Below are 27482 nucleotides of genomic sequence, written 5' to 3' on the forward strand. Positions count from 1 at the left end.
CAGTTCAATTTAGCAATATTTTTAGTACCGAAACTAGGGTGCGTTTAGCTGTCTGATAGGTCAACAGCAGATGAGTTTAAATGTCTCTATCAGAAGCTACATTTTAGAATCCATAAATATTAGAGTTTGCTGAAGTGATTGACAACTAGACGCGTGGCAGCGTTGTGGTGCACGCGGTGGTGGTGACTTGTGGTGTTGTTTACCTCTGCCAGCTACCGTACTGGGAACAACAACAACTGTCTTAATAACAATAACAACTACTACAATTGCCATACTGTGCGCGTTCGATGAGGGATGAGCCATAGAGGTACTACAATTCTTCGCGGCCTGCCGAACCGAGGGAAGACAAACTGAGGCTTCAAACAGGGAGTCTTTCTTGGCGAGGAGAGACAGGGAGTGAGGCGCCAGGTAGAGGTGTGCGAGGGGCCAACCTGCACCAGTGAGGAGGTGGTAACGCCGTGACGGACACTCAGGAGGGACAGAAGTGAGTCGAGTTGGCGGGGAGTGTTGTGTTCAAGCGTCACTCCCACACGTGTCTTCTCACTGTCTGAGTCTTGTTTTCTTTCTTTCTCTCCCTTTATTTTCTTTTATTACCCAAACAGCACGCACTGCCCTCTTTGCTCAGTATATTTATTTTCAATCAGATATGTCCAAGTAATGTCCTCTTATCTATGTTGGTGTAGTCATCTTACACTTTTCCTTCATTCCTTCTTGTCTTCTTGTATTTCTAGAAGGTGTGGCAAGGAAGATGTTTGGACGGCCGCGGGCAGGCGAGACAGAGGAGGACCTGATGCGGCAGCAGGAACAGCTGGTGGCCCAGGGCAAGCTGCAGCCGTCTGTCAAGTTGGTCAGGCCTGACAAGCGCAAGACTGAGGATGGCTCCCTGCCAGGTGTGTCCCTGTGTCCCTCCCTTCCAGGACCGTTTTAGAGGGGGCACGGGGGGGCTGTGGCCCACCAAATTTTTTTTTATATCCCCCAATTTGCAAAAAAAAAAAAAAATATTACAGGTGCATTTTAATCACCCAGTTGTGATGTGATGATTAAGCCTCCTGGGCCTGAATCCACACACTATGTCATGAAATTAAAAAAAATCAGGTTGGGTGTGAAAATCTCAAAACAAACAAATTTCACATAACACAAGTTGTGGTGGCAGTTGGTGCTACTGTGACAGATGTACAGAAATCATGACTTCATCTAAGTTTTGCATCTGCTGTCTACAGTATCAAGAACTGTACACTTATCAACATTTTTTCATGCTTAGCAGTATCCCTATAGCACTTAAAAATGCCTCCCTATGTGTTAATTTTACTTACTGTAAGACAACTTTGTAGATGCAGGGGAAGAGACTCAGGCGAGGTGTGATGGAAGGGACGGAGGTGTTGGGGGATGAGGTTAAGGGAAGGGAGAAAGGAAAACATGGAGAGAAAGAAACAGATCCTTAGCTACACCTTTGTGCCCCATCAGTATATGCAGCTGCCCCTCTGACTCAAGCTGTCCAAAACCAGCACTGCTCCCTCCTGTGTGTGGCTGGGCTGTGCTACTGAGGTCCAGGGGGAGACAGTGCAGGGCCACCCTCTCACTCTCACTGTTGCTTCACTATCTCACTCTCACTGTCAGCTCATCATCTCACACTCATGGTCAGCTCATCATCTCACTCTCACTGTCAGCCCACTCTTTCACTCTCACTGTTGCTTCATCCTCTCATTCTCACTGTTAGCTCACCCTCTCACTCACACTGTTGCTTCACTCTCACTCTCACTGTCAGCTCATCATCTCACACTCACTGTCATTTCATCATCTCACACTCACTGTCAGCTCACCCTCTCACACTCACTGTCATCTCATCCTCTCACTCTCACTGTCAGCTCACCCTCTCACTGTCACTGTTGCCTCACTTTCACTTCACTCTCAGCTCACTGTCTCACTCTCACTGTCAGCTCACCCTCTCACTCTCACTGTCAGCTCACCCTCTCACTGTTATTGTCAGCTCACTGTCTCACTGTCACTGTTGCCTCACCATGTCACTATTAGAGCAGTATACTTAAATAAATCTTCTCGTTTAACAACATTGATTCTTATGTATCTCATTGATAGATCCTTTCATTATGAGTATTTCAGTCCCATATACTGCACTGCAAATTTATTATAATGCCACTAGAGATTTTTTATATTTTACCCATACTGCTCTGGAGTGACACAGCAGCCCATCTCTCTGTTAATGATACTAGAGAGGCAAGGGAGTGAGCACAGTGAACTCTGGAACTCCCTGCCTGCTTCTGTATTTCCACCTTCCTATGACTTGAATTCCTTTAAGAGGGAGGTTTCAAGACACTTATCCTTCAGTTTTTGACTACTCCTTTAGACCCTTTTCTGGGACTGGCATCTTAGTGGGCTTTTTTTTTTTTTTTTGGGGGGGGGGGGGATTTTTGTTGCCCTTGGCCAGTGTCCCTCCTATATAAAAAAAAAGAAACATTGTTACCTACCACATGAACATGAAAATGAGATGGTTTGGCCATGTAGAAGGAAGGGAAGAAAAGGGTTTGATTAAAAGAGTGAAGGAAACCAGTTGAGGGAAGAAGATCAAAGGAAGGGAAGGAAGAGTTAGATGAAGGGATGGAATTGTGGTAGAACTGCAGAGAATGGGAGGCACAGAGGAAGATGCAAGTGACAGAAACAACTGGAGGAGACTTGCATGTGGCGTCAACTCCGCTCTCACTCTGGGGACATGATAAAAGAAGAGAATATGATTTTATCTGCTAGAGTGAGATGGATATCATTCTGTATAATACCAAAACTTATTAATAAACAAAATAAAAAAATGTAATTACAGTAACATTGTTGGTCATTTGAATAGAGCATTAAATATATGGTATTATTTCAGCTTACTGCATCCTTTAAATAATCACACCATATCAGTCTTTTATCTTTATCTTGATTTGTTTATAAGGCTCCACTCTGTCAACATGTAAATAAAAACTCTATTTATATGTGGATCAGTTGTCACCAAGCCCTTATTTCTAAGTTTTGTGTCTTGGCTTGGCTGCATCCTTCAGATAATCACACCATATCCATCTAATCTTTATCTTTATTTTGTTTACAAGGCTCCACTCTATCACCATGTGAATTAGAACTCGGTATGTGTGGATCAGTGGTCAGCAAGCTCTCATTTCTAAACTTAGTGTCTTGGCTTGGCTGCATCCTTTAGATAATCACACCATATCCATCCCTTATCTTTATTTGTTGACAAGGCTTCACTCTGTCAACATGTGAATTAGAACTCTGTATGTGTGGATCAGTGGTCAGCAAGCTCTCATTTCTAAATTTTGTGTCTTGGCTTGGCTCTCTGTATGGGAAACTAATGAAATTCCTGTCTTCCCTCAGAGCCAGCAAACAATGATGCCCCAAGGTCCAAATTTGCACAGGACCGAGCCAACAAGAAGAAGAAGGAAGGAATCAAGGACCAGACTATTTTGGCCGAGAGTGGTGAGTGAAAGTTACATAGAACCATCACATTGACACAGGCAGCCATTGAGTGTTGTGGTGCAGGATGTGGTGTGTCCATTGCTGTGTTGCTGTGCTCTGATGTGTACCGGTGATGAGGTTGCTGTGGGACTGAGAATTATGTGTTGTTGCTAGTGTCAAAATTTTATGACTGTTTGTACTACTTGGGATTGTTATTATTGTTGTTATTATATTTATCTATTTGTTTATTCATTTATCTATTTATATATTTATTTACTTTTGTTCATTTATTTATTTATTTTTTATTTATTTATATATTTATTTATTTTATTTATTTATTTATTTTTATTTTTGTTTGAGAGACAGAGAGAGAGAGAGAGAGAGAGAGAGAGAGAGAGAGATTATAAGTATTACCAAAATAAATATGTATGTTAATTTTTAGCAACAGTTACCATATCAGCTGTAAAGAAGTGCATTTCAGCTCTGTTAAATACAATAATTTTAATAAACATTTCTCTGAAGGAAGAAAAATTGTGTGAAAGAGAGAGAGAGAGAGAGAGAGAGAGAGAGAGAGAGAGAGAGAGAGAGAGAGAGAGAGTGTCTTATGTATCCCTGTTTCCTCACTAGTGCACAGGATACCCAGAGCAGCAGTGCTGGGTCGTGTGGTGGAACGAGAGGCAGCCCTGCGTCCCTCACCCGCCGGCCTGGCCCAGTGGTGCCCCCAGCCCAGCCCCCACGGCTTCCCACAGCCCAGGGCCCTCCACACCCTGGTGAGACAAACTATTTTAAACCTTTTACCACTATTAGGCACATCTTCCTTTTATACTATATACTTTGAGATATCTTTTTTGGCCTAGGAATTACAAAATGTGCCCTTTTATCTCCCATTTTCTTCCTGCAGATTCATATAGATTTCATGTATTGTATTTAGTGCTGTGGATTGTGGTATATCAGTGACTAACCATTCCGAGACATCCTTTCCTATTCCACAGCCACCTCCTAGTACTGCACTACTTAGAAATTGCAAAATGTTTCCCTTTTATTCCTTTCTTTTCATGTAGATGTGTATAAAGACTCCATACTTTATTTTGAGTGGTGTGAATTGTTGCATATCACAGTGGAAGGCTTAATGAGCAGGACTGTGGAGTCGGAGTCAGTCACAAGGAATTCAGTGCTGCTGGAGTTTGAGTCAGTCAGTAAAAATTTTAATGAGTGTGTGTGTGTGTGTGTGTGTGTGTGTGTGTGTGTGTGTGTGTGTGTGTGTGTGTGTGTGTGTGTGTGTGTGTGTTTTAAATGGTGTTTTTTTTTATTTAAGCATTTTTTATTTTTATTTTTTTTATTTTTTTTATTTATGATTTATTTGTTTTTTTATTATTATTTATTTATTTATTTATTTTATTTATTTTTCTTATTTAATTAATTAATTTTTTTTTTTTTTTTTTTTTTTTTTTTTTTTGAGGGCTATTATACCTAGGGATCAGATTAGGTTAGGTTAGCTTAAGTGGAAGTTAGAGTGAGGTGTTTTGGTTACCAACTCCACAGCCCTGTTAGTGAACACCAACATATATTGACCCTTATAACCCAAGTTTGTATAATTAGCAACACACTTAACACATTCACCACCATCTTGCTATCCTGCTATTCACCACTATCACTGCCTTCTTGATGACAAACCCTGCAAGGACATGTATTTAAATCTACAGCTGCTTCTAACCACTGTACTTGCTGCATTGGAAAATCTGTTGACACCATTCCCTTTCATGGAGGTTGTTCTAGACACATCAAACACTTCCTTCAGTGGTGTAAAGGTTGAGTGTCACAGGGAAAGGATTAAAACTGCTGGTGCTGCTTCTGTGTGAGTTGTGGTGGTGGTGGTGGTGCTCTGATGACTTGTGATGACTTGTTGGTACTTGGAAATAAAATATGTCAGTGTAAGAGACTCACCAGAAAAAAAAAAGGTGAAATAAGTGGGAAAAGTTAAATACATGATAGAGGAATGCATTAATCATCTCTTGCAACCAGTAACTCATTCCCACAACAGTAAACAACATGGAAAACAGTGCTAAGTTGGAAATACTGCTAGATATATTGAGACTTATCCTCCAATATTTGATGATTCTTTTTTTACTTTGATTTGGGGACTGGCACTCAAATGGGGCCTCTCTCTCTCTCTCTCTCTCTCTCTCTCTCTCTCTCTCTCTCTCTCTCTCTCTCTCTCTCTCTCTCTCTCTCTCTCTCTCTCTCTCTCTCTCTCTCTCTCTCTCTCTCTCTCTCTCTCTCTCTCTCTCTCTCTCTCTCTCTCTCTCTCTCTCTCTCTCTTTCTTTTTTTTTATTTATTATTTTCCCCCTAAAAAAGACATACTTCCTTTCAGGCAGATGATGGAACGGAAAACTCAGGCGTGACAAAAGGGAAGGGCAGGGTGAAGAAGTCTCTATACATGAGGGAGCTGGAGCGGCAGGGACTGGCTGGCAGGGGCAGAGTTCCCACCACCACCACCACCACCACTAACAACAACACAGCCCCACCAGCCAAACAGCCTCCAGACCCCAGCATAGCAGCTCTTGGTGAGTGCTCAGTTTGGTGTGCTAAAAGACCATTTACTGTCATTAGGAAGCTTAGAAGATTAGACTAATTTATGTATGTTGATGAAAGGTGAAAACAGGTAGGTGTGTTTCATACAGGGACTGCCACTTGCAGGCATGATGGCTTCCTGCACCAACCCTTATTTTCTTATGGTGTATTTTTATCCATCTATTTGTTATGCTTGTCACAAACCTCACTTATTGTCATAGAAGTGAAGAAAAATGTTACTGGTGTGTGTGTGTGTGTGTGTGTGTGTGTGTGTGTGTGTGTGTGTGTGTGTGTGTGTGTGAAACAGTTAGTAATGTGTAATATCAACTTCAATGTTCCAAGCACAGATTAAGGAGCAAGAGATAAATAAGATGTTCTTTGGTGATGATACTCAAGACAGCCATAATGAGAGTGATATTATGATGGCAGTGATGTAATAAGCAATAACGGAGATAATTTGTATGCTAACTCTTCTCTTACCATTTACTTTAGACCAGTCTCGTGTAAACTTAAGAATCAATGGAAAGATAGAGGCAAGGTTAGGTTAGGTTGGTGTTAGGTTAGTTTAGTTTAGGTTAGTTTAGTTTAGTTTAGGTTAGTTTAGTTTAGTTTAGATTAGTGTTAGTGTTAGATTAGTGTTAGGTTAGGTTAGAGAAAGTGAGAAACAAAATACATGAGGGCTAATAAAAGTGGACAGACATAAACCCAGTAAGAACATAAGAAAACAAAGGAAGCTTCAGGAAGCCACAAGGCCTACACGTGGCAGTCCCTGTACAAAACACACCTGCCTATTTCCACCTATCATTTGCATACATTTGTCTGATCTTCTTTTAAAGCTCCCTAATGACTCAACACCAACAACCTGATTACTGAATCTGTTCCCGTTCATCCACCACTATTTGAGAACTAATTCCAGACACTTACCCTTTAGATTTGTGACAACTGCTTTTGATTTTGACTCTGTTTGGGGACTGGCACCTTATTTTTTTTTTATATATATAATTGTGTTGCCCTTGGCTGGCGCCCCTCCTACATAAAAAAAATCCCACTAATTCCTTCCTATCTCTTTTTTTGAATCACTAGCTGGGCTAAAAAAAATCACTCAGGAAGGTTAGGTTAATACTCTCTCTCTCTCTCTCTCTCTCTCTCTCTCTCTCTCTCTCTCTCTCTCTCTCTCTCTCTCTCTCTCTCTCTCTCTCTCTCTCTCTCTCTCTCTCTCTCCTTCTCTCTCTCTCTCTCTCTCTCTCTCTCTCTCTCCACCCTCAGGCAGCAGCAGCGTCATCATTCAAGGGGATGACGTGCTGAAGGACAAATCAGAGGTGGACAAGATTCACCAGGAAAACTTGAACCGTCTGTCTGCCATGAGTCACGAGGAGCGAATGAGGGAGCGGGAGGAACTTCTCTCCTGCCTGTCAGGGGAGCAGATCGCCTTTCTCCGCTCCCTCAGGCAAGGTAGTGGGAAGCAGGCCAGGGGGAGCATTGAGGCAAAACCAGGGTGTGAAGTGACCCCTATGGAATGCTCTGATGTGGAGGTACAGGAAAGGAAGGTAAAGGAAGAAGGCATTGCTGGGAAGATTGAAGATAATAGAGATGGAAAACACACAGAGGAGAAAATGAAAGTTGAGAGTCACGCTACAAGTGAAGAGGAAGAAAAGCAGATTAAGTCAATGAAAGAGGTTAAGATGGAAGAGAACACAACACTCTCTGACTTGCCCATAACACCACAGGAGGCTGAGAAGTGGGTGCATATGGACAAGGTAGGAATTGAAATGGTCGTTCTCTCTCTCTCTCTCTCTCTCTCTCTCTCTCTCTCTCTCTCTCTCTCTCTCTCTCTCTCTCTCTCTCTCTCTCTCTCTCTCTCTCTCTCTCTCTCTCTCTCTCTCTCTCTCTCTCTCTCTCTCTCTCTCTCTCTCTCTCTCTCTCTCGTATAATATTTCACGTCAAATAAATTTCTTGCTATTTTTCAACAACTCAATTTCTTTCACTCATTATTCTCTTTCATTTCTTACTGAGACCATTCAATTTTTTATTCATTTGATCTGTTTTCATTCCTTCCCTTTTTCATTCATAATTCTCCTTTATCCCTCATTAAGTCCATTTAGTTCTGCATTTTTTCTTCTTCAGTAATCACTTCACCTCTTTTACTCAGAATTACTCTCCATCTTTCACCAAATCCACTACATTTTTTTCATTCACTCCTATTTTTCTCAGTCACTTTACCACTTTGTCTCACAGTTATCCCCTTACCAAGCACTCCATCAGTCACTCAGCCTCTCCTGCCTGTGACTCACCTCTTGTCTGCGATTCAGGTGGAGATGGAGAAGCTGCAGTGGATGACAAGCATGCCGCCACCTAAGCCACTCAAGGACAACGAGGGCTTTGTGGCAAGGTTCAATTTCAAGGGCGACATCCTGCCATACAGTGCTGACATCTCGTACCGCCAGGCACTGCACCACCACGGGGAGGAGCCAGGTCTGTGTGTGTGTGTGTGTGTGTGTGTGTGTGTGTGTGTGTGTGTGTGTGTGTTTACTTAGTTCTATTTTATGGGACAAGAGGTATGCTGATGCTGTGCCATCTGCATATCTTTTAATATCCAACTTAGCCTTGAATTCATGTATACTTTTTGCATTTACTATCTCCTTATCCAGACTGTTCCATACATCTATACTTCTATATGAGACTTTATACTTTTTGATGTCTCTTCTACAAGCACTACTCTTCTTCAGTCTCCCTCCATGTCCTGTAGTGTCTGTTGTGTCCCAAACCATCAATCACCCCAGTCCACCTCCTCATTTTCTCATACACTTTATATATTGCAATCAAGTCTCCCCTTTTTTCTCGTTTCTTTCCAACATTGATAGGTGTAATCTTGCCTATCTCTCTTCATATGACAAGTCCCTAATGCTGGGTACCATCTTTGTGTGTGTGTGTGTGTGTGTATATACACCTATTTATCTTTACCTAATTATATTTTCACAAGATAGAGTCAAGGTTGTAATGTCCTGTCTTTTAAACTTAATTTTTCATATTTATCTTTAAAGCTATGAATGCTCCCTCTTGCACACACAACTTTGTCAGTCAGTGCACGTGTGTGTGTGTGTGTGTGTGATAGAGGAAAGGACGGATGAGAAGACAGGGAAGGAGGGAAGGAGGAATGATACAGGAGAGAAAGAGAATAGAGCTTTAGCAGGAGAGAGAGGGAGATTAGAGGATGAAGAAGGAGGAAAAGATTAAGATGAAAAAAGATTATGGCAGAAAAGGGAAGAGGGGAGGAGAAAGGAAGAGGAAAGAAGAGAATAGGATAGACAAGAGGGAGACAGCAGCTGAGAAAACAGTTGAATGGAAAAGGAGAGAGAGAGAGAGAGAGAGAGAGAGAGAGAGAGAGAGAGAGAGAGAGAGAGAGAGAGAGAGAGAGAGAGAGAGAGAGAGAGAGAGAGAGAGAGAGAGAGAGTGTGTGCTGTGTATTATAGTACCAAAAGCAACATATTCCACCACAGCTTAATCATAATTCTATACCTCATTTTAATCCTCCTAATATTGATACCCTGTTAAAAGAGAGAGAGAGAGAGAGAGAGAGAGAGAGAGAGAGAGAGAGAGAGAGAGAGAGACCAGAGCATCATAGTAACAAAAACAATAACATAACCTTCCCCAGCTTAACCACACTTACAATTCTCATCTTAATCCTAACCTCACCTCTCACCAGGTCGGCCCGGCTACACCCTGGATGAAATCTTTGTGATGGTGCGGTCACAGGTCCTGCAGCAGCGCCACCAGGGCCTCCAGATGCTGGCCAACATCTTTCGCAATGCCAAGGAGGGACTGTATGATCACTGCACCAACCCTCCTCTGATACAGCTGGCGGTGAGACAGACAGACAGACAGACAGAGAGATACATACACAGTTCTCTCTCCTCATCTTCACATGGAGAGATAGGCAGATGTGCACAATTCTCTTTCTCTCTCTCTTTCTCTGTCTTTCATAGTGAGATGGACAGACAGACAGACAGAGAGATGCATTCATGACTTTCTCCTCATCTTCACACAGAGATAGATGCTTGCACAACTCTCTCTCTCTCTCTCTCTCTCTCTCTCTCTCTCTCTCTCTCTCTCTCTCTCTCTCTCTCTCTCTCTCTCTCTCTCTCTCTCTCTCTCTCTCTCTCTCTCTCTCTCTCTCTCTCTCTCTCTCTCTTTATCTTCTTTTGGATCTAATGTTCCTCTTGTTTTTTTGTTTTTTCAGAAGAAATCACTAGATACTTATTTATTTTATTTATTTATTTTATTTATTTATTTTTTTCATTTATGAGATGCTTTATTTGGTTCTTATAATGTCCTTTCATCTTTTATTTCTTTCTCAGAGTAATACAGGATGACAAAAGAGTGGTGCTAATAGTACAAGTAGTAGAAGTATTAGTTATGGTGATTGTACTAGTAGGAGTTATTAGTATTAGTAGTGGTAGTGGTGGTGGTGGTGGTAATAGTAGTAGTAGAGGAGTGCTTAACTAAAATGTTTTTCTCCTCTTCCATTCATTTTTTTTTACTTATTAATACTGCTATCTTTCACCTGCTGCTGCTGCTGCTACTACTACTACTACTACTACTACTACTACTACTACTACTACTACTACTACTACTACTACTACTACTACTACTACTACTACTACTACTACTACTACTACTATCACCTCCCCTGGCAGATAGAGGCAGGTGCTGTTCTGCTGCTGAGGTTTGCCCTGGATGACCCGTCTCACCTGGTGTACCGCGAGGCAGTGAGAGGCCTGCATCACTTGGTGGCAAGTGACCCTGATGAGCTGTGCCTGGCCCTTGCCCACCCCTGGATCCCTGGTGACCTGGAGCCAGGGGTGGCCAGCGAGGTTCATGCCAGTGATAAGGTGTGTGTGTGTGTGTGTGTGTGTGTGTGTGTGTGTGTGTGTGTGTGTGTGTGTGTGTGTGTGTGTGTCATCCATGGTATATTATGACTAGCAATACCACTGTACATACAACTGAAACCTATCACCTTCTAGTCTATTGATCAGCTCTCCTCACCAAGTGCACCTCAAACACTCTTACGCTAATACTAGACACGTACAGACAAACCAGATGTAATAGAAACCTGACTCACTCCCCACCACTCCTCACTCCCCACCCACTTAACTGCTGTGTTCATGTGTGTGCCTTGTGTGTTTGCCTCGCCCCACAGACCCGACAGGAGCTGGATAAGGAAGAGCAGGACCTTCGAGACCATGAAGTGATTAAGCTCGATGTGGTTCGTGCCCTCGTCAGGATGGACACCCTCGTTAGGCTCAGGTGAGTGGTGGTGGTGATAGGGAGATGTGTCAGGTAGATGGAGGGTCTTGGGTTAGGTTAGGGTAGGGCTTGTATTCAGAAGTGCTTTGCACACACAACATGTCTGTTCTTCAGGGCTACAAAGATGATTAGCCAGATTCTCAAGAGTGTTTCTCCTGTTAATAATGTAGAAATTGAGTTAAGATGTCACTAGAACCATAAAAAGAACCCTTGAAAATCTATGTAACTTCAACTAAAGTCTTTGAAGTAGTGGAGGTGCAGCACAAAAGTGTTTCATAGTATTTTCCCAGAGTGATTGGGATTATAGTAAAGAAAAAGAGTTTATACACTCCCCTGGGATTTTACTATAATTGATGAACCTTACTATTACTTATTGGTGTCTATTGATGTCATATCTTACCTTTCACTCCTCTAGTTCCCTTCATTTATAATTACTGAGTGCATTGATCTTCCTAGCATCCAGAAGTAGTCATGATTAAACCTTCAGTAATTAGGTAAACAAACATCTGGGTAACTTAACCCTTTGGTTGCTATTTGGTACACCTTTCCCTAATTACTAATCACTCTGAGACACCTTTATTTGTTCTACAGCCACCTCCAATCTTTAAAGAACTGGGTAGAAGTTGCAAAATCTTTTCTTTTTAATCCCCCTTCTTTCTTGTAGATGCTTATAAAGATTTCATGCATTACTTCTGGTGCTACTAATTGTTTTGTATCACAGTGAAAGGGTTAGTACAGCCACACCTTGACTTTCCCTTATCCACTTCATTCTATCATCCAAAAATAGGTAATTTAATAGGGCCACATCCAGTCTTTTCCTTATTCACTTCATTCTTCCCTACAATGATTTCCTAATGTCCAGAAATGTTATGATAAAATTTTTTCTTAGCATCCAAAAAAAAATCGCCATTAAGCCTTTAGTAATTAGGTAAGTAAACATCTAGGTAACTTAATAGTGCCAGTGTTAATCTCTTACCTATGTCATTCTTCCCTGCAAATATTTTCTAATGCCCAAAAATATAATCAAATGCTCAGTAATTAAATGAACACCTTGATAACTTAAACAAACATTTAGGTATCTTAATAGTGCCAATGTTGTTCTCTTATCACTTCATTCTTCCCTGCAGTGACTTCCTAATGTCCAAAAAATATCATGATCAAACCTTCAGTAATCTTAAACAAACATCTCACTAACTTTAACAAATATCTAGCAAACTTAATAGTGCAACATCTTATTTTTCCTTCATCCACTTCATTCTTCCCTGTAATGATTTCCTAACATTCAAAATTGCCATTATCAAACTTCTAAAATCAAAATGTACATGTTTCCAGATACTTACTGGAGAAAGTGCAGCCTGAAGCACAAACCGTCATTGACATCCTGGGCGTTCTCACCCGCATGGCCAGACACTCCCTCACTGCGGCCTGGAGTCTGGCGTCCACCCCCAAGCTACTCTCCATCATCCTGGACTCCTTCCTCCCCCACAATGTGTCATCACTTCTCACTGGCACATCTGTTGCCTCCATGTCCTCTGTGTACGGCGTGCCCCTCAGACACGCCCTCCAGATGCTGCGGGTGAGTGTGTGTGTGTGTGTGTGTGTGTGTGCACTTACCTAATTGCATTTTTTATAGAATTGAGTCAAGCCCATAATGCCATGTCTTAAATTTAATTTGTCATATTCATTTTTAAAGCTATGAATGCTCCTTGCACACTCAACTTTATTACTGTGTGTGTGTGTGTGTGTGTGTGTGTGTGTGTTAACGTATAAAAATTTTTATGTGTTTTGGTATTCATATGTATTTTTTTTCTGTCTTGGCTGGTCTTTGAATTTTGAATGTACAAATTAGTTGCATTTATCTTTGTATGGAAGTTGTGCAACAATTGCTTAAGTAAGTTTTCAGCAAGTTCGACCTAGCTTATAATTTTGAGATAACGTCTTACTATTCTGTATGCAAGTGTTGTCCCCAACAGTGATGTGTTTAGAAAATGAGCATGCCATCTTTCCCCAGGTGTTGGCTGCCAAGGGGCGGCAGTTGGCAGCACTGCTGGTGAACACATACCAGGTCATGGACCGGCTGCTGGTGTACGTGTCCATGGAGCCCAGTGAGGTCAGTCTGCCGCTGCAGGAGGCACTCATGTTGAGCCAGGAGGCATACTCCTTGTGGTCTGTCTTGCTGACGTATGGACTCACCAAGCCAGTGGAAGCAGTGGCCAGCTTCTACCCAATGTTTGTAAAGCAGCTGGTCTTCTACCGGGACAAGGTGCCACTCAACCAGGAGCAAGAGAACAACAAGTTCAACTATGACGTTGGAGCGCAGATGGTGGCGGTGCTGGGCCGGGCTGTGGAGGTGGCTGCCACTCACTCCCTGCTGGAGGCGCGGGCCAGGCTGAACCAGGGCACGGTGGCTGAGGCTGACGGCAAGATGGTGGTCCTGCCACCCCCGCCGCTCACTTGGGCACACCTGCAGGACCTGCCTCACCTAGTGGAGACCTGCCTGGCCAAGTGGCTTTCACAGCTGGCGCGGGATGATTGCCGCCCCACGTTCTCTGGCCTGAGGCTCATTGGCAGCTGCTGCACATTCCTCATGGCTTACTACTCCCGATGGAAGGACCAGACCTCATACAACCACCAAGAATGTCTGGCTAGGACTGAAAATTTGTACAATACCATCATTTCCCCGTTCATCAGCTCCCCTGCCTTCATGAAGCTGTTGGCCACGCTGCCCCACCACTCCTCCCTGTGCAGTAGCCTGCAGCCTGGCACATCACGGGACCCCATCAACTTGGGCTCCCTAGGCTGCATCACCCTGGGAGGGACAGTGGTGCCCCTGATCCAGCCATCCTCACCCTTCCCTCTACTGGTGCCCTTCAGTAGCCTCCTCCTGACCCTGAACACCCTGCACCCTGCCCTCATACACCCCACACCAGACAGACTGCTGGAGTCTGAGCAGATTGCCACATACCTGGAGAAGCTGTGTGTGTCCCCCCGTCACCTTGCTCCTCACTGGCTGACCCGTGCTGAGGTGTATTTCCTTGCCAACATTCTGCAGCTGGCTGGCACCTCAGGAAGTGTTGGCAGTGCAAGGAAGGTGTTGTTCCATGAAGCAGCTCTGTCTCTCCTGCCATGCATCCATAAAGGGGATGAACACCTGCTCAAGGAACTCCTCATTAAGGTGATATGTGTGCCTGAGTTCACCTGTGACCTTGCAGAGGTAGCACAAGGGATTGATGACATGAGCTTGAGTGACTACGAGCCCCTCAAATCCCCAGCCCTCCACCAGCCTGCTCTCAATGCCTCCCAGATGACCTCCAGTGTCTTCCAGTCCCTGGCCTCCATTGGGAATGAACTTGCCTCTGCTCTGGTGACCAAGAAGGAGTTGGCAGCAAGCTTAGTCCTGGCTGGCCGAGTGCCCTTTGCCACAAACAGCATCACTATCAGCCATGTGGAAGACCGTCTCATCCTGGACCAGTTCTGGCCTCTTACACCCCTCAAGTATGCCTTCAGGGACAGATGGAAGCCACAGAAGGAAGGGGAAAGCACCCAATCCAAGCCTGAGGACATCCTGACAGTGACACGCTGCCTTCAGATGGCCTACATGGGTCTGAAGCACCGGTCACGCATCTTGCTTCCTCCATCAGCCTCCTCTCACTCCTCCTGGCTTCAGCACCTTTCTCTGGCCTTCCTGTCTGCTAGCGACCTTTTCCTTGACCCAACTATTAGCTCCTACCTCCAGGGGTGTGTGGTAGAGCTGCTGAGGAGAGGAGGCTATGCTAAAATGACACTGCAGCAGCCCATTGATGGTTTCTCCTCCACATCTGACTGGTACCGCAGCCTGGTGGACCAGTACCAGGCAGTCTCCTATGGCGACTCCACCTTTGCCCTGTTTCTCATTGTGCCTCTGCAGCAGCACTGCCCCAAGGAGTTCCGCACTACCCTGTGGGGGGACGCGTGCAATGCCCTCCAATTCCTGTACTTGAGACCAGAACAGGTGAAGCGTTTCATCCCCTTGGAACAGTTCCTGGCACCACCTGAGGAAGATGAGGGCCTCATCACCAGGTACCGTGCAGCAATTGGCACCAGCACCATTACTGCCAAGAGGAATCCACTCATGCACACCATTGCAGAGCATCATGCACACCTCTTCCTCAGCCATGCTGCTGAGATGAGGTGAGGCTGTTGGCCCCCCTCATGACAGGTTACACTCGCACTCATCACCACCTCATCATTCTCAAGAAGGTTGTTACTCAGGGTGGTTTCTGCCGCAGTTACAGGGACTGCCACGTGTAGGCCTGATGGCTTCTTGCAGCTTCCCTTATTTTCTTATATTCTATTTCCTTTCAAAATTTCTCTCCTCTCACTGTGTGCATCTTATATATCAATATTTTTTATCTTTCATTTATTTATTTATTTTATTTTATCATTTTATTTTATTTATTCATTCATTCATTCATTTATTTATTTATTTATTTATTTATTTATTTATTTATTTATTATTATTATTATTATTATTATTATTATTATTATTATTATTATTATTATTATTATTTATTTTATTTATTTATTTATTTATTTATTTATTTATTTGTTTATTTATTTATTTATTTTTATTTTTTTATTTATTTATTATTTTTATTTATTTATTTATTTTTTTGTAAAGCACAAGTGGTGACATTTTGTTAGTCACATAAAGTCAACTTTGGGGCGTTTCCGTTGTGATCACCCTTTGTTAGGCACTTACTAGAGGGAAGGTGTGAGGCAGCTTGGTGATGTCATTGTTCAGTGTGAAGCAGGATTCACCAGCAGTCCTCTTGTGACCTGTGGTGACTTGCTCTGCCTGTGTCATGATGTGATGATGGTGGTGACCCTTAGAAACAGCAGGCAAGGAACATTGTAACTCTCTCTCTCTCTCTCTCTCTCTCTCTCTCTCTCTCTCTCTCTCTCTCTCTCTCTCTCTCTCTCTCTCTCTCTCTCTCTCTCTCTCCTTAGGAGCAGAACTCCACAAAAAAAAAAAAAAACAGCATTATCAATTTATTCATCTGATATCCACTCTTGAAACAAAGGATGATATACAAAATAGCAGTACATCATATTCTTGGTGTCTGAGAAGCAGTCCCCATGTGTGTGTGTGTGTGTGTGTGTGTGGTAGGTGGAGAGAAGTATGAAAGTTTTGTACAGGGATCATTAGGTCTGCTGGCTTCTTGTGGCTTCCTTGTGTTGTGTGTTGCTGTGTACCTGCTGGTGGTTCTGCTGAAGGGGGAGAGTAGGGGGTGCTTCCTGTGATAAATCTGTATACTGCACATAAACTGAGTACAGGTATTGTGTCTCATAATTCCTAAAACTAAAAAGCAGCAAGGAGTTTGAATGACATTGTGTTCACATAGTGTTCTTTTCATTGTCCCTTATTAGACTTTTCTGTGATAAGCATGATTTTGATTGACTTGCTTATTAAAAAAAGAATAATAATAATAGTTAATAATTATTAACAACACTAATGCTTTATCTCATAAGGATTTTTTCAAAGGCCATGCACATTGATCATTACTCAAGTTCTCGTGCATTTTTTTTTTCTATGATGTACCACAGAAATCGTTAAATCATCACAAATCATGGACGCTTAAAACTCCACACTTGCCAGTAGACCCTTTCAGACCATCACTGAATACCCAATAACTTACACTAGAACTTGTCAAACCATCACAAGAATCGCATACATCCTTGAAAACCCCAATAACTTGTACTATAACCTGTTCAATAATTAAATCATGGCTGGAATCACGAATACACCCTTAAAAAAAAACCCAACAACTTGTACTATAACCTATCAAACCATCATTAAAATCACGAGTACACTCTTAAAAATCTCAATAATTTGTATTATAACCTATCAAACTATCACTAGAATTACGAATATACCCATAAAAACCCGAATAACTTTCTTTATAATCTATCTAACCATCACAAAATCACGAATACTCCCCTTAAAACCTTAAATAACCCACATGAGACTGACAGAAGACAAAAGGCAGCTAATTTCAGGCGGGCAACATGAACGAAAACGAGCGAGCGGCGCCGAGAAATTCCCTCCTCCGAAATAGCCATCAGAGGCACCGAAACCAAACCGAGACCTAATAATTGGCGAATTGGGCCTCCTGCAGCACTACCACCAGCAGCACCGCCACAATGTTCACCAAGGACTTCCCACTGCCCACTGAGGAGGAGCTGACGGTGCAGGAGATCAATGTAAGCACGCCGTCTCTGAGGGCAGCCGCTTTTCACCTGGGCAAGACTTGTGAGGAACAGAACAATGTAAGTCTTTAGTTTTCTGTTCTGCCAGCCGGTCTAATCTTGGGTCAGAGTTTGAGGTGACTCTGTGTTCGTTTCCATGGTCTTAGTGTTGTTTAGGTGAATATGATTTAGGTAATTTGTGTGAATCCGAGTGTTTGGTCATGTTTAAAATGTTATAACTTCAGATTTCACTGACCGACATAGCAAATTTACAAATTACCGATCTTTTACCTCTTTATTTATTTATTTATTTTATTTTATTTTATTTATTTATTTATTTATTTTTTACATGTATGTGTCTGTTGTGTGGTGTGCCCCTGTATCGTTTTCGTGGTCTTGTAGTTTTTAAAGTGAATAGGTGTTTAGTTTGTATGGTAATGTCTGGTATTGGTCCGAGTGTTTATAATGTTAATGATCAAGGATTCGCAGGAGTCAACACAACAGGTTCACTGGTTTCCTACGTTTCATATATCAATATGTGTGTTTGTGTGTGTGTGTGTGTGTGTGTGTGTAATATATATATATATATATATATATATATATATATATATATATATATATATATATATATATATATATATATATATATATATATATATTATTGTTTGTGTATCCTGTGTCTGTTGTTTCTGGTATTTGTGTCTGTGTCTGGTGTTTGGTGTGCCTCTGTGTTTGTTTTTGTGGTTTTGTAGTTTTTCTTTAAGTGAATATTTATTTATGTTCATTCATTTATTTTTATTATTATTACCTGTATATCTGTATCTGATGTTTATTCCTGTAATCTCTCTCAGGGAGTGACCACAGCACACTTACTTCACATCCTGTGAATTTAGTGATGAACCATCAATTATGATGTCTTAACAAGTTTCATTACCAATTGGTGTGCAAATTGAAGTACCTGCCATGCCTCAGCCACATAACACTTCGAGACATTCAAAAGCCAAACCTAAGTAATAATTTGCTTCAACCTCAAACAAGTAAATTTCATCTCCGCAGGACTCCACAAATTACCTACTTCCTAACTACAAACATTGCCATCATTCTTAACATCAAAATGCATGGCAGGGGGAGGATTGCTTTTTTGACCACAAGTTGCAACATTGGTTGAAAGAATGAGATTGTTAGGAGGAGGGAGTTGTCTTCAGTAAACTAGTACATACACTTACCTAATAGTACATCCACTCTGAACTGTCACTGAACAATCTCACTGCAACATCACCATCTCTTAACTATCATGTAACAATCTAACTACATTGTAACAATATATCTACAGTGTAATAATATGTCTACAGTGTAACAATTTAACTACAGTAACAAACTCCTAACTGCAGTGTAACAATCTCACTTTTTCATGAGGAGGCAGGAGGCACCTGCTGCAATGATAATTACTCCCAGTGAGATCTAAAGCTCTGGATCAGGGGGTGCTGTGAACTTATCATTAAACCCAGCTGTGACCTTACTGAATGTTTCCCTTTGTGTCTCATAACACAAGGGGTCAGTCACAGCCTGCCCTCTAAAAACAACTCTCTTCCTTCATACAAAACTACAAGCACCTAATTGTGCATACACCCTTCACTCAAAACTCAAAAGTTATCATGGTGACTGCTACACCAGCCTCGGAGTCCCCATCTGGAGAGGGGACCAAAAATGTTTTCAGGTTGGAGTGCTCTTCTGGTATCAACCCTAAGTATCTTGACACCAACCTCAACTTTTTCTTCATTAACTTCTGCAATATTTGCAGTCTTAGATCTAATTTTCGGTTATTAGATTACCACCTCTCCTTTACTAAACTTCATCTTTTCTTCACTGAAACACAGGTGTCTGAGGCAACTGACAGTAGCCCTTTTTCTGTTTCCTCCTACTTTCTCTTTCCTCATTTTCAATCCAAAGCTGGATGTTGTATTTATGTACACAAAGACTTCACCTGTTTTATTTATTTATTTATTTTATTTTATTTTATTTTATTTTATTTTATTTTATTTTATTTTAATTTTAAAATGAGTGAGCGGGGAATCAGCACGCAGGTAACAAGTTTCTGTCAGAGGCAGCATTGCCAACAGCTTCTCCATCACTGTTACTGTAACCCCAGTGATATTTCCTGCTTCGGTGTGTGGTTATACCAGACACTGCCCTCACCTTGCCGTGACGTGCACCAAAATTTTTGGAGGCAACTGCACAAGATTTATATCAGGAAACAAACACTCGTTGCTCATCTCCTGGTCATACTGAAGCAGTGCCTTGTATTATCAACTTATGACTGAATGACGAAAGCGATTTAGTGATTAGGAATGTTCATTAACGAAAGGGGATTGAATTTTAAAAATTCACATTTCTTAGAGAGGTGTAGGTTAAGAACAGACCTTTAAGTAATATAGACAATGTAATAAGGATGACACAATCAAGATTCTCATTGTCGGTAGTGAAAGCAGAACAAAATATAATGGGTTCAAGCTTGATTGGGTTAGAGAGAGAGAGAGAGGGGGGGGGGAAGAATAGATTCTCAAATAGAGTGGTTGATGAATGGAATAGAGTCATTAGTTATGTTGTTACTGGTAAGTTACTAGGGAACTTTAAAAGAAGAGTAAACAAATTTGTATACGAGTCATTAGGTGTAAATATAAATGTTTCATGCAGAGACTGCCACGTGTAGGCCTTGTGGATTCTTGTAGCTTCCCTTATGTTCTTGTGTTCATTTGTAAAATTTAAGTGTATTCTACCTGATCCACCCCCACCCCCCGTGTGATGGTGGCGGGGTTAGTGTTCCTGTGTTTACAAGATAGAGGCCTTCTAGGACTCTCTTTGGATGCAGTTGAGCCTAATCTCTTCTAACCTAACCATAATGCTCTACTATGGTGAGCCACCACCACCACAGATGTCATGTCTGTGTGTGTCTTGATGGGGTGGGTGGAGAGCAATGTGCACCTGCCTTAATTCTTCCTGGCACTGTTGTTTGGAATGTTTGGCCGTGCTACATGCACGTATTGGAAAGGTCAGTGTTCACTAGAGGGCAGAGTTACGAGTCAGGCTTGTAGGAGTCTCTAGTTGTGTATGCATAAGAGATGAACCAGGTTCCTCAGTTCAGCATGTACTTGAGAATGGAGGACAGAACAACACTTTGGCTTGCTTTACATTACCGTATCTTTAATGTGTATATTTATTTGCCTTTTTATTTATTTTTAGTAGAGAACAAAAATCAGTGAAGCCTAATTATCACTATTACCTTTGGTTGTTGTAGTCAGTAAACAAGTTAGGATGATGGGTAAAAACTGTTTCACAAGTAGAATTTAAGGGCAAAGTTTGGTTCACAGTAAGGGTTTAAGGATAAAAATAGGCTTTTATAAAAAAAAAATAAATAAATAAATAAAAATAATAAAGAAAAAATAATAAAAAAAAATTGGTAGATGAATGAATGGAATGGGCTCACTGACAGTAGCCCCTTTTCTGTTCCCTCCTACTTTCCCTATCCTCATTTTCAGTCTAAAGCTGGATGTTGCGATTATGTATGCAACAACTTACCTTTCGAGTTTCCCACCATCTGGCTATGAGTAGTCACACTCAAACTAAATTTATCTGTGCTGTATACCTCTCACCTAACTCCTCTGACTATAAGAAATTCTTTGACTACTTAACTTCCAAAGTGGAGCACATTCTGACTCACTTCCCTTTTGCAGGGATCTCCATTCTTGGAGACTTCAATGTTCACCACCAGATTTCCTCTCCCTTTACTGACCATCCTGGTGAACTAGCCTTCAGCTTTGTTATCCTCCGCGACCAAGAGCAATTGGTACAACACTCTACTCATATTCCTGACCGTCTTGGAGATATACCCAACATTCTTGACCTTTCCTTAACCTCTAATCCTTCTGCTTATGCTGTCACCCTCTCTTCTCTGTTGGGCTCCTCCGATCACAATCTCATTCCTGCATCTTGTCCTATTGCTCCAATCCCTCCTCAGGATCCCTGTAAGTGGAGATGCCTCTGGCATTTCGCCTCTGCTAGTTGTGGGGACCTGAGGAGGTATTTTGCTGATTTTCCTTGAAATGACTACTGCTTCCGTGTCCGAGACCTGTCTCTGTGTGCCAAGCACATAACAGAGGTGATAGTGTCTGGCATGGAGGCGTACATTCCTCACTCTTTTTCTTGACCTAAATCTTCCAAACCTTGGTTTAACACAGCCTGTTCTGATGCTATACATGATAGAAAGGTGATCCAGAAAAGGTACTCAAGCCTTCCATCACCAGAATCTCATGCACTTTATATTTCTGCCCAGAACCATGCCAAGTCTGTTCTCCAACTAGCTAAAAACTCCTTCATTAATAGAAAGTGTCAAAATCTTTCAAGATCTAACTCCCCTCGTGACTTCTGGCATCTAGCCTAAGATATCTCCAATAACTTTGCTTCTTCTTTGTTCCCTCCTTTATTTCAACCAGATTTCACTGCTATCACATCTATCTCTAAAGCTGAACTCTTCGCTCAAACCTTTGCTAAAAACTCTACCTTGGACAATTCAGGACTTTATTCTCCCCTCTCCTCCACCCTCTGACTACTTCATGCTACCTATTAAAATCCTTCACAGTGATGATTTCCATGCCCTCGCTAGCCTAAATCCTCGGAAAGCTTATGGACCTGATGGGGTCCTTCCTATTGTTCTCCAAAACTGTGCCTCCATGCTTGCACCTTGCCTAGTCAAAACTCTTTCAACTCTATCTGTCAACATCTACCTTTCCTTCTTGCTGGAAGTTTGACTACCACTTTGGACCGTGTTCAGGGTCTACCATCTCAGTGTTTTTTTTTTTTTTTTTTTTTTTTTTTTTTTTTTTTTTTTTTTTTTTATTAACGATCTAACTACAGCATAGCAATCACCTAACTAACACTAACTATCTTAACTGCACTGTAACAATATCCAAACTGCAGTAATAATCTTTTTTTACTGTGTAACATTCTCTTCTCATCAAATCCTCCTTCTCCTCCTCCATGCAACTCCTTATTGCCTCTCACAACCTCTCACACTGCTTCAGGAGTACATGCTGTGCCGAAAGGAAGAGAAGGACCCCCGCAAGTGTCTGGACGAGGGCAAGGCGGTGACGGCCTGCTCCCTCAACTTCTTCAGGAAAATAAAGAAGTCCTGCCTGGAGGAGTTCTCTCAGTATGCCAACTGTCTTGACAAGTCCTCCCGAGATATGGAGTACAAATAGTGAGTGAAGTATGGTTTTATTGTTGTTGTTATTATTATTATTATTATTATTATTATTATTATTATTATTATTATTATCGTTTTGGTTTCCAACTGTCTCGACAAGTTTTCTTGAGATGTAGAGTACAAGAAGTGAATAAAAAGCATGGTGTTATTTTATTACTGTTATTGCTATTATTGAAATGATTATTGTTGTTGTTTTGGTTATTTGGCTCTGCATAATAAAGCAATTCTCAAAGTACATGGAATTCTAAGAAACAATAAGAAATTCCAAGTTATATTTTTGGTACAAAAGGCACATAATAAACAAAGAAAGAGAAATGAAGAATGACTAGAATTAACTGAAAACACACAAAAAATTAGAAGTGAAAAAGAAATACAGTAAAATCCCTCTCATCCGGCATTTGAGCATCTGGCAGCTTCAAGTATCCGGCACGTTTTTCCCCGAGCCTTAAAATCAATAAAAAATCAATGTGTACTCATAAAATCAATTAAAATTCCTGCGCGAGGCATACTTTGTCCCCTCGCCACCAGAGCACACTGCTTCGCACCACCCGCGGCCCATTGCACTGTGTTTACTCAGTGACTCAGTCCCGCGTGTGCACTGCTTATCGCCTGACGCCTTCATCATGCCTAAAGTTGTAGAAAAGAGGAAGCGTGTTGTGCTTACACTTAAGCAGCTGATCAGATCAGCTGCTGATTAAGATCAGCTGATCTTTGTTATGGTAAGATGCGTGAGTGTAGGGTGGTGATTGTGGACATAATTTCACTTCTATTCATGTATCCGGCAATATTCAAGTATCTGGCATGTCGGTGGTCCTGTTGATGCCGGATAAGAGGGATTTTACTGTACAATAAAAATTGCAAATCAAAAAGTAAAATAAAAAAGACAAAAAGTAAAAAAAAATAAATGAAATAAAAGTACAAAGAAATTTAAATCATTAAAAATAAGTTGAAATTAGACAAATGTAGAAAAAAGTAAAAGTTTAAAATTTGACAAACTAAAATTAACCATCCGAAAAAAAAATGTACCACACAGGCAGTCTGTGCCGTCCTGTGACCTGAACTCTTTCAACTGAAGGTTTCAAGACATATTCCAGTTTAGGATGACACTTTTGACCTTTTGGGACTGGCATCTCACTGGGTGCTCTCTCTCTCTCTCTCTCTCTCTCTCTCTCTCTCTCTCTCTCTCTCTCTCTCTCTCTCTCTCTCTCTCTCTCTCTCTCTCTCTCTCTCTCTCTCTCTTTCTCTCTTTCTCTCTTTCTTTCTTTCTCTCTCTCTCTCTCTCTCTCTCTCTCTCTCTCTCTCTCTCTCTCTCTCTCTCTCTCTCTCTCTCTCTCTCTCTCTCTCTCTCTCTCTCTCTCTCTCTCTCTCTCTTCCCCTTAGCCAATGTCCCTCTTACACAAAAATAAATAAATAGATAAAAAATGGAGTTCTGTAATGGTTGTCCCCTGCTCCGCCAGCTGCCGCAACACTCAAGCCATTTACGACAAGTGTGTGCTGGACAACCTGGGTCTGGAGCGGCCTGACTTTGGTTACTTCTGTGAGCCAAAGATTGTAGACTCAAAAAGGTGAGAGGCATGAGTGGTCTGCATTTCTTACCCTTAACCCTTTGGCTGCTGTTTGGTACATCTTTCCTTGTACCTCTGAGACATCTTTACTTGTTCTACAGCCACATTCAGAAGGGTAGAAATTGCAAAATCTATTCTTTTTAATCCATAACTTCCTTGTAGATGCTTGTAAAGATTTCATGCATTGCTTTTTGGTGCTGTGAGTTGTTTTGTATCACATTGAAAGGGTTTATAGGTAGTCTTTCATATTTCACTGTTTGTTGTGTAAATATTTTGATGTAGCAGGTCAGAGGTAATACATTGTTCTCTTGAAGTGTACAGAAAAGAAGTCTTAATCTTTGCATTGTACTTCATGAATAATGTGTAATGGTCTCTGTTGTCTTGAGTGAGTAGGTTGTGTGTCTAGATGCATCTTTCTTCACTCTGATATCTCACTCCTGTGGTATCAAATCATCCTTAGCTGTGCCTCATCATTATTCAGGGAGTGTGAGGTGCTGTCAGTGATGCTGCTGAGGCTCATGTGTAACAATCCCATGCTAGGGAAGACAGTGAGTGAGATGGAGGGATGGAATTGTGGTAGAGCTGCAAAGGATGGGAGTCACAGAGGAAGATGCAAGGGACAGAAACAGCTGGAGGAGACTCATACATGGTGCCAACCCCTAACTCTGGAGACACAACCAAGGAAGAAAGCAGACTGGTGTGTCTGATGAGGCTTTCCCTTCTGACTGATGGTTTTAATGTGAATGGGGAGTGTAACTTTTACAGGGATTGAAGTAAAGAGAATCATTGTACCCTTTGGTTAGATCATAACTAAATACTTGCTTACAAAATATCAGGACAGTCATGGTCAATAAAAGATCTCTCAAACCTTGGGGGATCACTAGTACATGGCCTGATCAGGAGTGTGCTGGATCAGTACACTTCAGTGGCAGTTTTGACTCCAGTTCAGTCCTGGGGCAAGGTAGGGGCCTGTGGTGAATTCATCCTGGCGTCAGATCAATCTTGCAGCATCCCCATGATTCCCCAAGGCCAGGTATCACACTTAGTGGACACCCTTCATAAGAACACAAGGGAAGCTGCAAGGAGCCATCAGGCCTACACATGGCAGTCTCTGTTATATGTTCACCGACTATAAACAAGCATTTCCTATTCCAGGCCTAAGCCGATTGAAGAGCCCCTCAGCTTCCCTGATGCCCCTGAGCCCCTGCCAGAGTTGCCGGTGGGTGGGGAGGCCAGGTACGGGTCTCGCAAGTTTTGGTTCCAGTAGGTGGCCGGTCACTGGCTGGCTGCTGTGGCACACTTTGTTTTCTTCCTTCATTGTAGCCAGGAGAGACTTGCAACAGGAAATATTGCTGTGAAGTCCTGCCAGAATAAATTTGAAGCTCAGTTGTACAGTAATGTTACTCAAATAAGAGAGTTGAGGTGGGAGACAACACAATGTGCTGTTTTTAGTTTGGAGAGTAAAAAAAAGAAAGTGATTGTTGTCATAAACATGCTGGGCCATCATGATTGAAAACAGTTGTCACCATTGCCACCACACTCTCCTGACTGGTCACCACAAAGCTGGCGTGTAAACAAAGGGCTGCAGTGAGCTGTTATAGTCTCTAGTGGTGTTTGCTTTGTACATACAGGTATCTCAAATTGCTTTAATATATTCCTTCATGTGTCCTTTTGACAAAAAATAAAGATATAAAACATTTGCAGCTTTCAATTAATGTTAAGTTAATATTATCTCCCAAAAGAAGATGTATATATTTCCTTTGTCTAAACTTTTGTGCAAAACAGAGACCAAACATTCTGTAAAAAAATAAATGAATAAGTAAAAAGAAAGTAGAAACACTTTACTTGAGAAGTGTTGTTAAGAGGAATTCATATTGTACAGCAGCTTGTATGAGGCTAGTCAAGGCAACACTGCAAAACTGCCTTGAGAGACAGAAATCATATTTAACACCAGTTGCTAGTTGGGGGGACCTGAGGAGGTATTTTGCTGATTTTCCTTGGAATGACTATTGCTTCCGTGTCAGAGACCCGTCTTTGTGTGCTGAGCGCATAACAGAGGTGATAGTGTCTGGCATGGAGGCATACATTCCTCACTCTTTTCTCATCCTAAACCTTCTAAACCTTGGTTTAACACAGCTTGTTCTCGTGCTATACATGATAGAGAGGTGGCCCACAAAAGGTACTTAAGCCTTCCATCACCAGAATCTCATGCACTTTATATTTCTGCCTGGAACCATGCCAAGTCTGTTCTCCAACTAGCCAAAAACTCCTTCATTAACAGAAAATGTCAAAACCTTTCAAGATCTAACTCCTCTCGTGATTTCTGGCATCTAGCCAAAAATATCTCCAATAACTTTGCTTCTTCTTTCCCTCCTCTACTTCAACCAGATGGCACCACTGCTATCACATCTATTTCTAAAGCTGAACACTTTGCTCAAACCTTTGCTAAAAACTTTACCTTGGACGATTCTGGGCTTGTTCCTCCCTCTCCTCCACCCTCTGACTACTTCATGCCACCTATTAAAATTCTTCGCAATGATGTTTTCCATGCCCTCGCTGGCCTAAACCCTCGGAAGGCTTATGGACCTGATTGGGTCCCTCCTATTGTTCTCCGAAACTGTGCCTCCGTGCTTGCACCTTGCCTAGTCAAACTCTTTCAGCTCTGTCTGTCAACATCTACCTTTCCTTCTTGCTGGAAGTTTGCCTACATTCAACCTGTTCCTAAAAAGGGTGACCGTTCTAATCCCTCAAACTACCGTCCTATTGCTTTAATTTCCTGCCTATCTAAAGTTTTTGAATCTATCCTCAACAGGAAGATTTTTAAACATCACTTCACAACCTTCTATCTGATCTCCAGTATGGGTTCTGTCAAGGCCGCTCTACTGGTGATCTTCTGGCTTTCCTTACTGAGTCTTGGTCATCCTCTTTTAGAAATTTTGGTGAAACTTTTGCTGTTGCCTTGGACATATCAAAAGCTTTTGATAGAGTCTGGCACAAAGCTTTGATTTCCAAACTACCCTCCTACGGTTTCTGTCCTTCTCTCTGTAACTTCATCTCAAGTTTCCTTTCTGACTGTTCTATTGCTGCTGTG

At 41.8% G+C, this 27482-nt stretch overlaps 2 protein-coding genes across 4 annotated transcripts; both read left to right on the forward strand.

Moving 5' to 3' along the window:
• LOC135092200 (RNA polymerase II-associated protein 1-like) lies at positions 1-17507 on the forward strand. 3 transcript variants are annotated; one of them, XM_063990517.1, is made up of 13 exons: positions 1-484; positions 732-890; positions 3382-3483; positions 4090-4232; positions 5835-6027; positions 7301-7791; positions 8344-8506; positions 9738-9895; positions 10729-10923; positions 11232-11338; positions 12671-12914; positions 13350-15508; positions 17378-17507. In XM_063990517.1, the coding sequence occupies exons 2-13, from the start codon at positions 749-751 to the stop codon at positions 17388-17390; spliced, it is 4110 nt and encodes a 1369-aa protein (XP_063846587.1). In that variant the 5' UTR covers positions 1-484; positions 732-748; the 3' UTR covers positions 17391-17507. The 3 variants fall into 3 exon arrangements, with proteins under 3 accessions (XP_063846587.1, XP_063846589.1, XP_063846590.1); XM_063990519.1 differs by having other exon boundaries at positions 735-890; XM_063990520.1 differs by lacking the exon at positions 17378-17507 and having other exon boundaries at positions 2-484; positions 13350-16655.
• A 5-nt stretch (positions 17508-17512) lies between these two features.
• LOC135092201 (NADH dehydrogenase [ubiquinone] 1 alpha subcomplex subunit 8-like) lies at positions 17513-26089 on the forward strand. The gene is made up of 4 exons (XM_063990521.1): positions 17513-17647; positions 22645-22820; positions 24284-24391; positions 25547-26089. The coding sequence occupies exons 1-4, from the start codon at positions 17522-17524 to the stop codon at positions 25656-25658; spliced, it is 522 nt and encodes a 173-aa protein (XP_063846591.1). The 5' UTR covers positions 17513-17521; the 3' UTR covers positions 25659-26089.
• Positions 26090-27482: the final 1393 nt, after the last annotated feature.

Source organism: Scylla paramamosain, chromosome 39 (assembly GCF_035594125.1).
Source record: "Scylla paramamosain isolate STU-SP2022 chromosome 39, ASM3559412v1, whole genome shotgun sequence".
Lineage (NCBI taxonomy): Eukaryota > Metazoa > Arthropoda > Malacostraca > Decapoda > Portunidae > Scylla > Scylla paramamosain.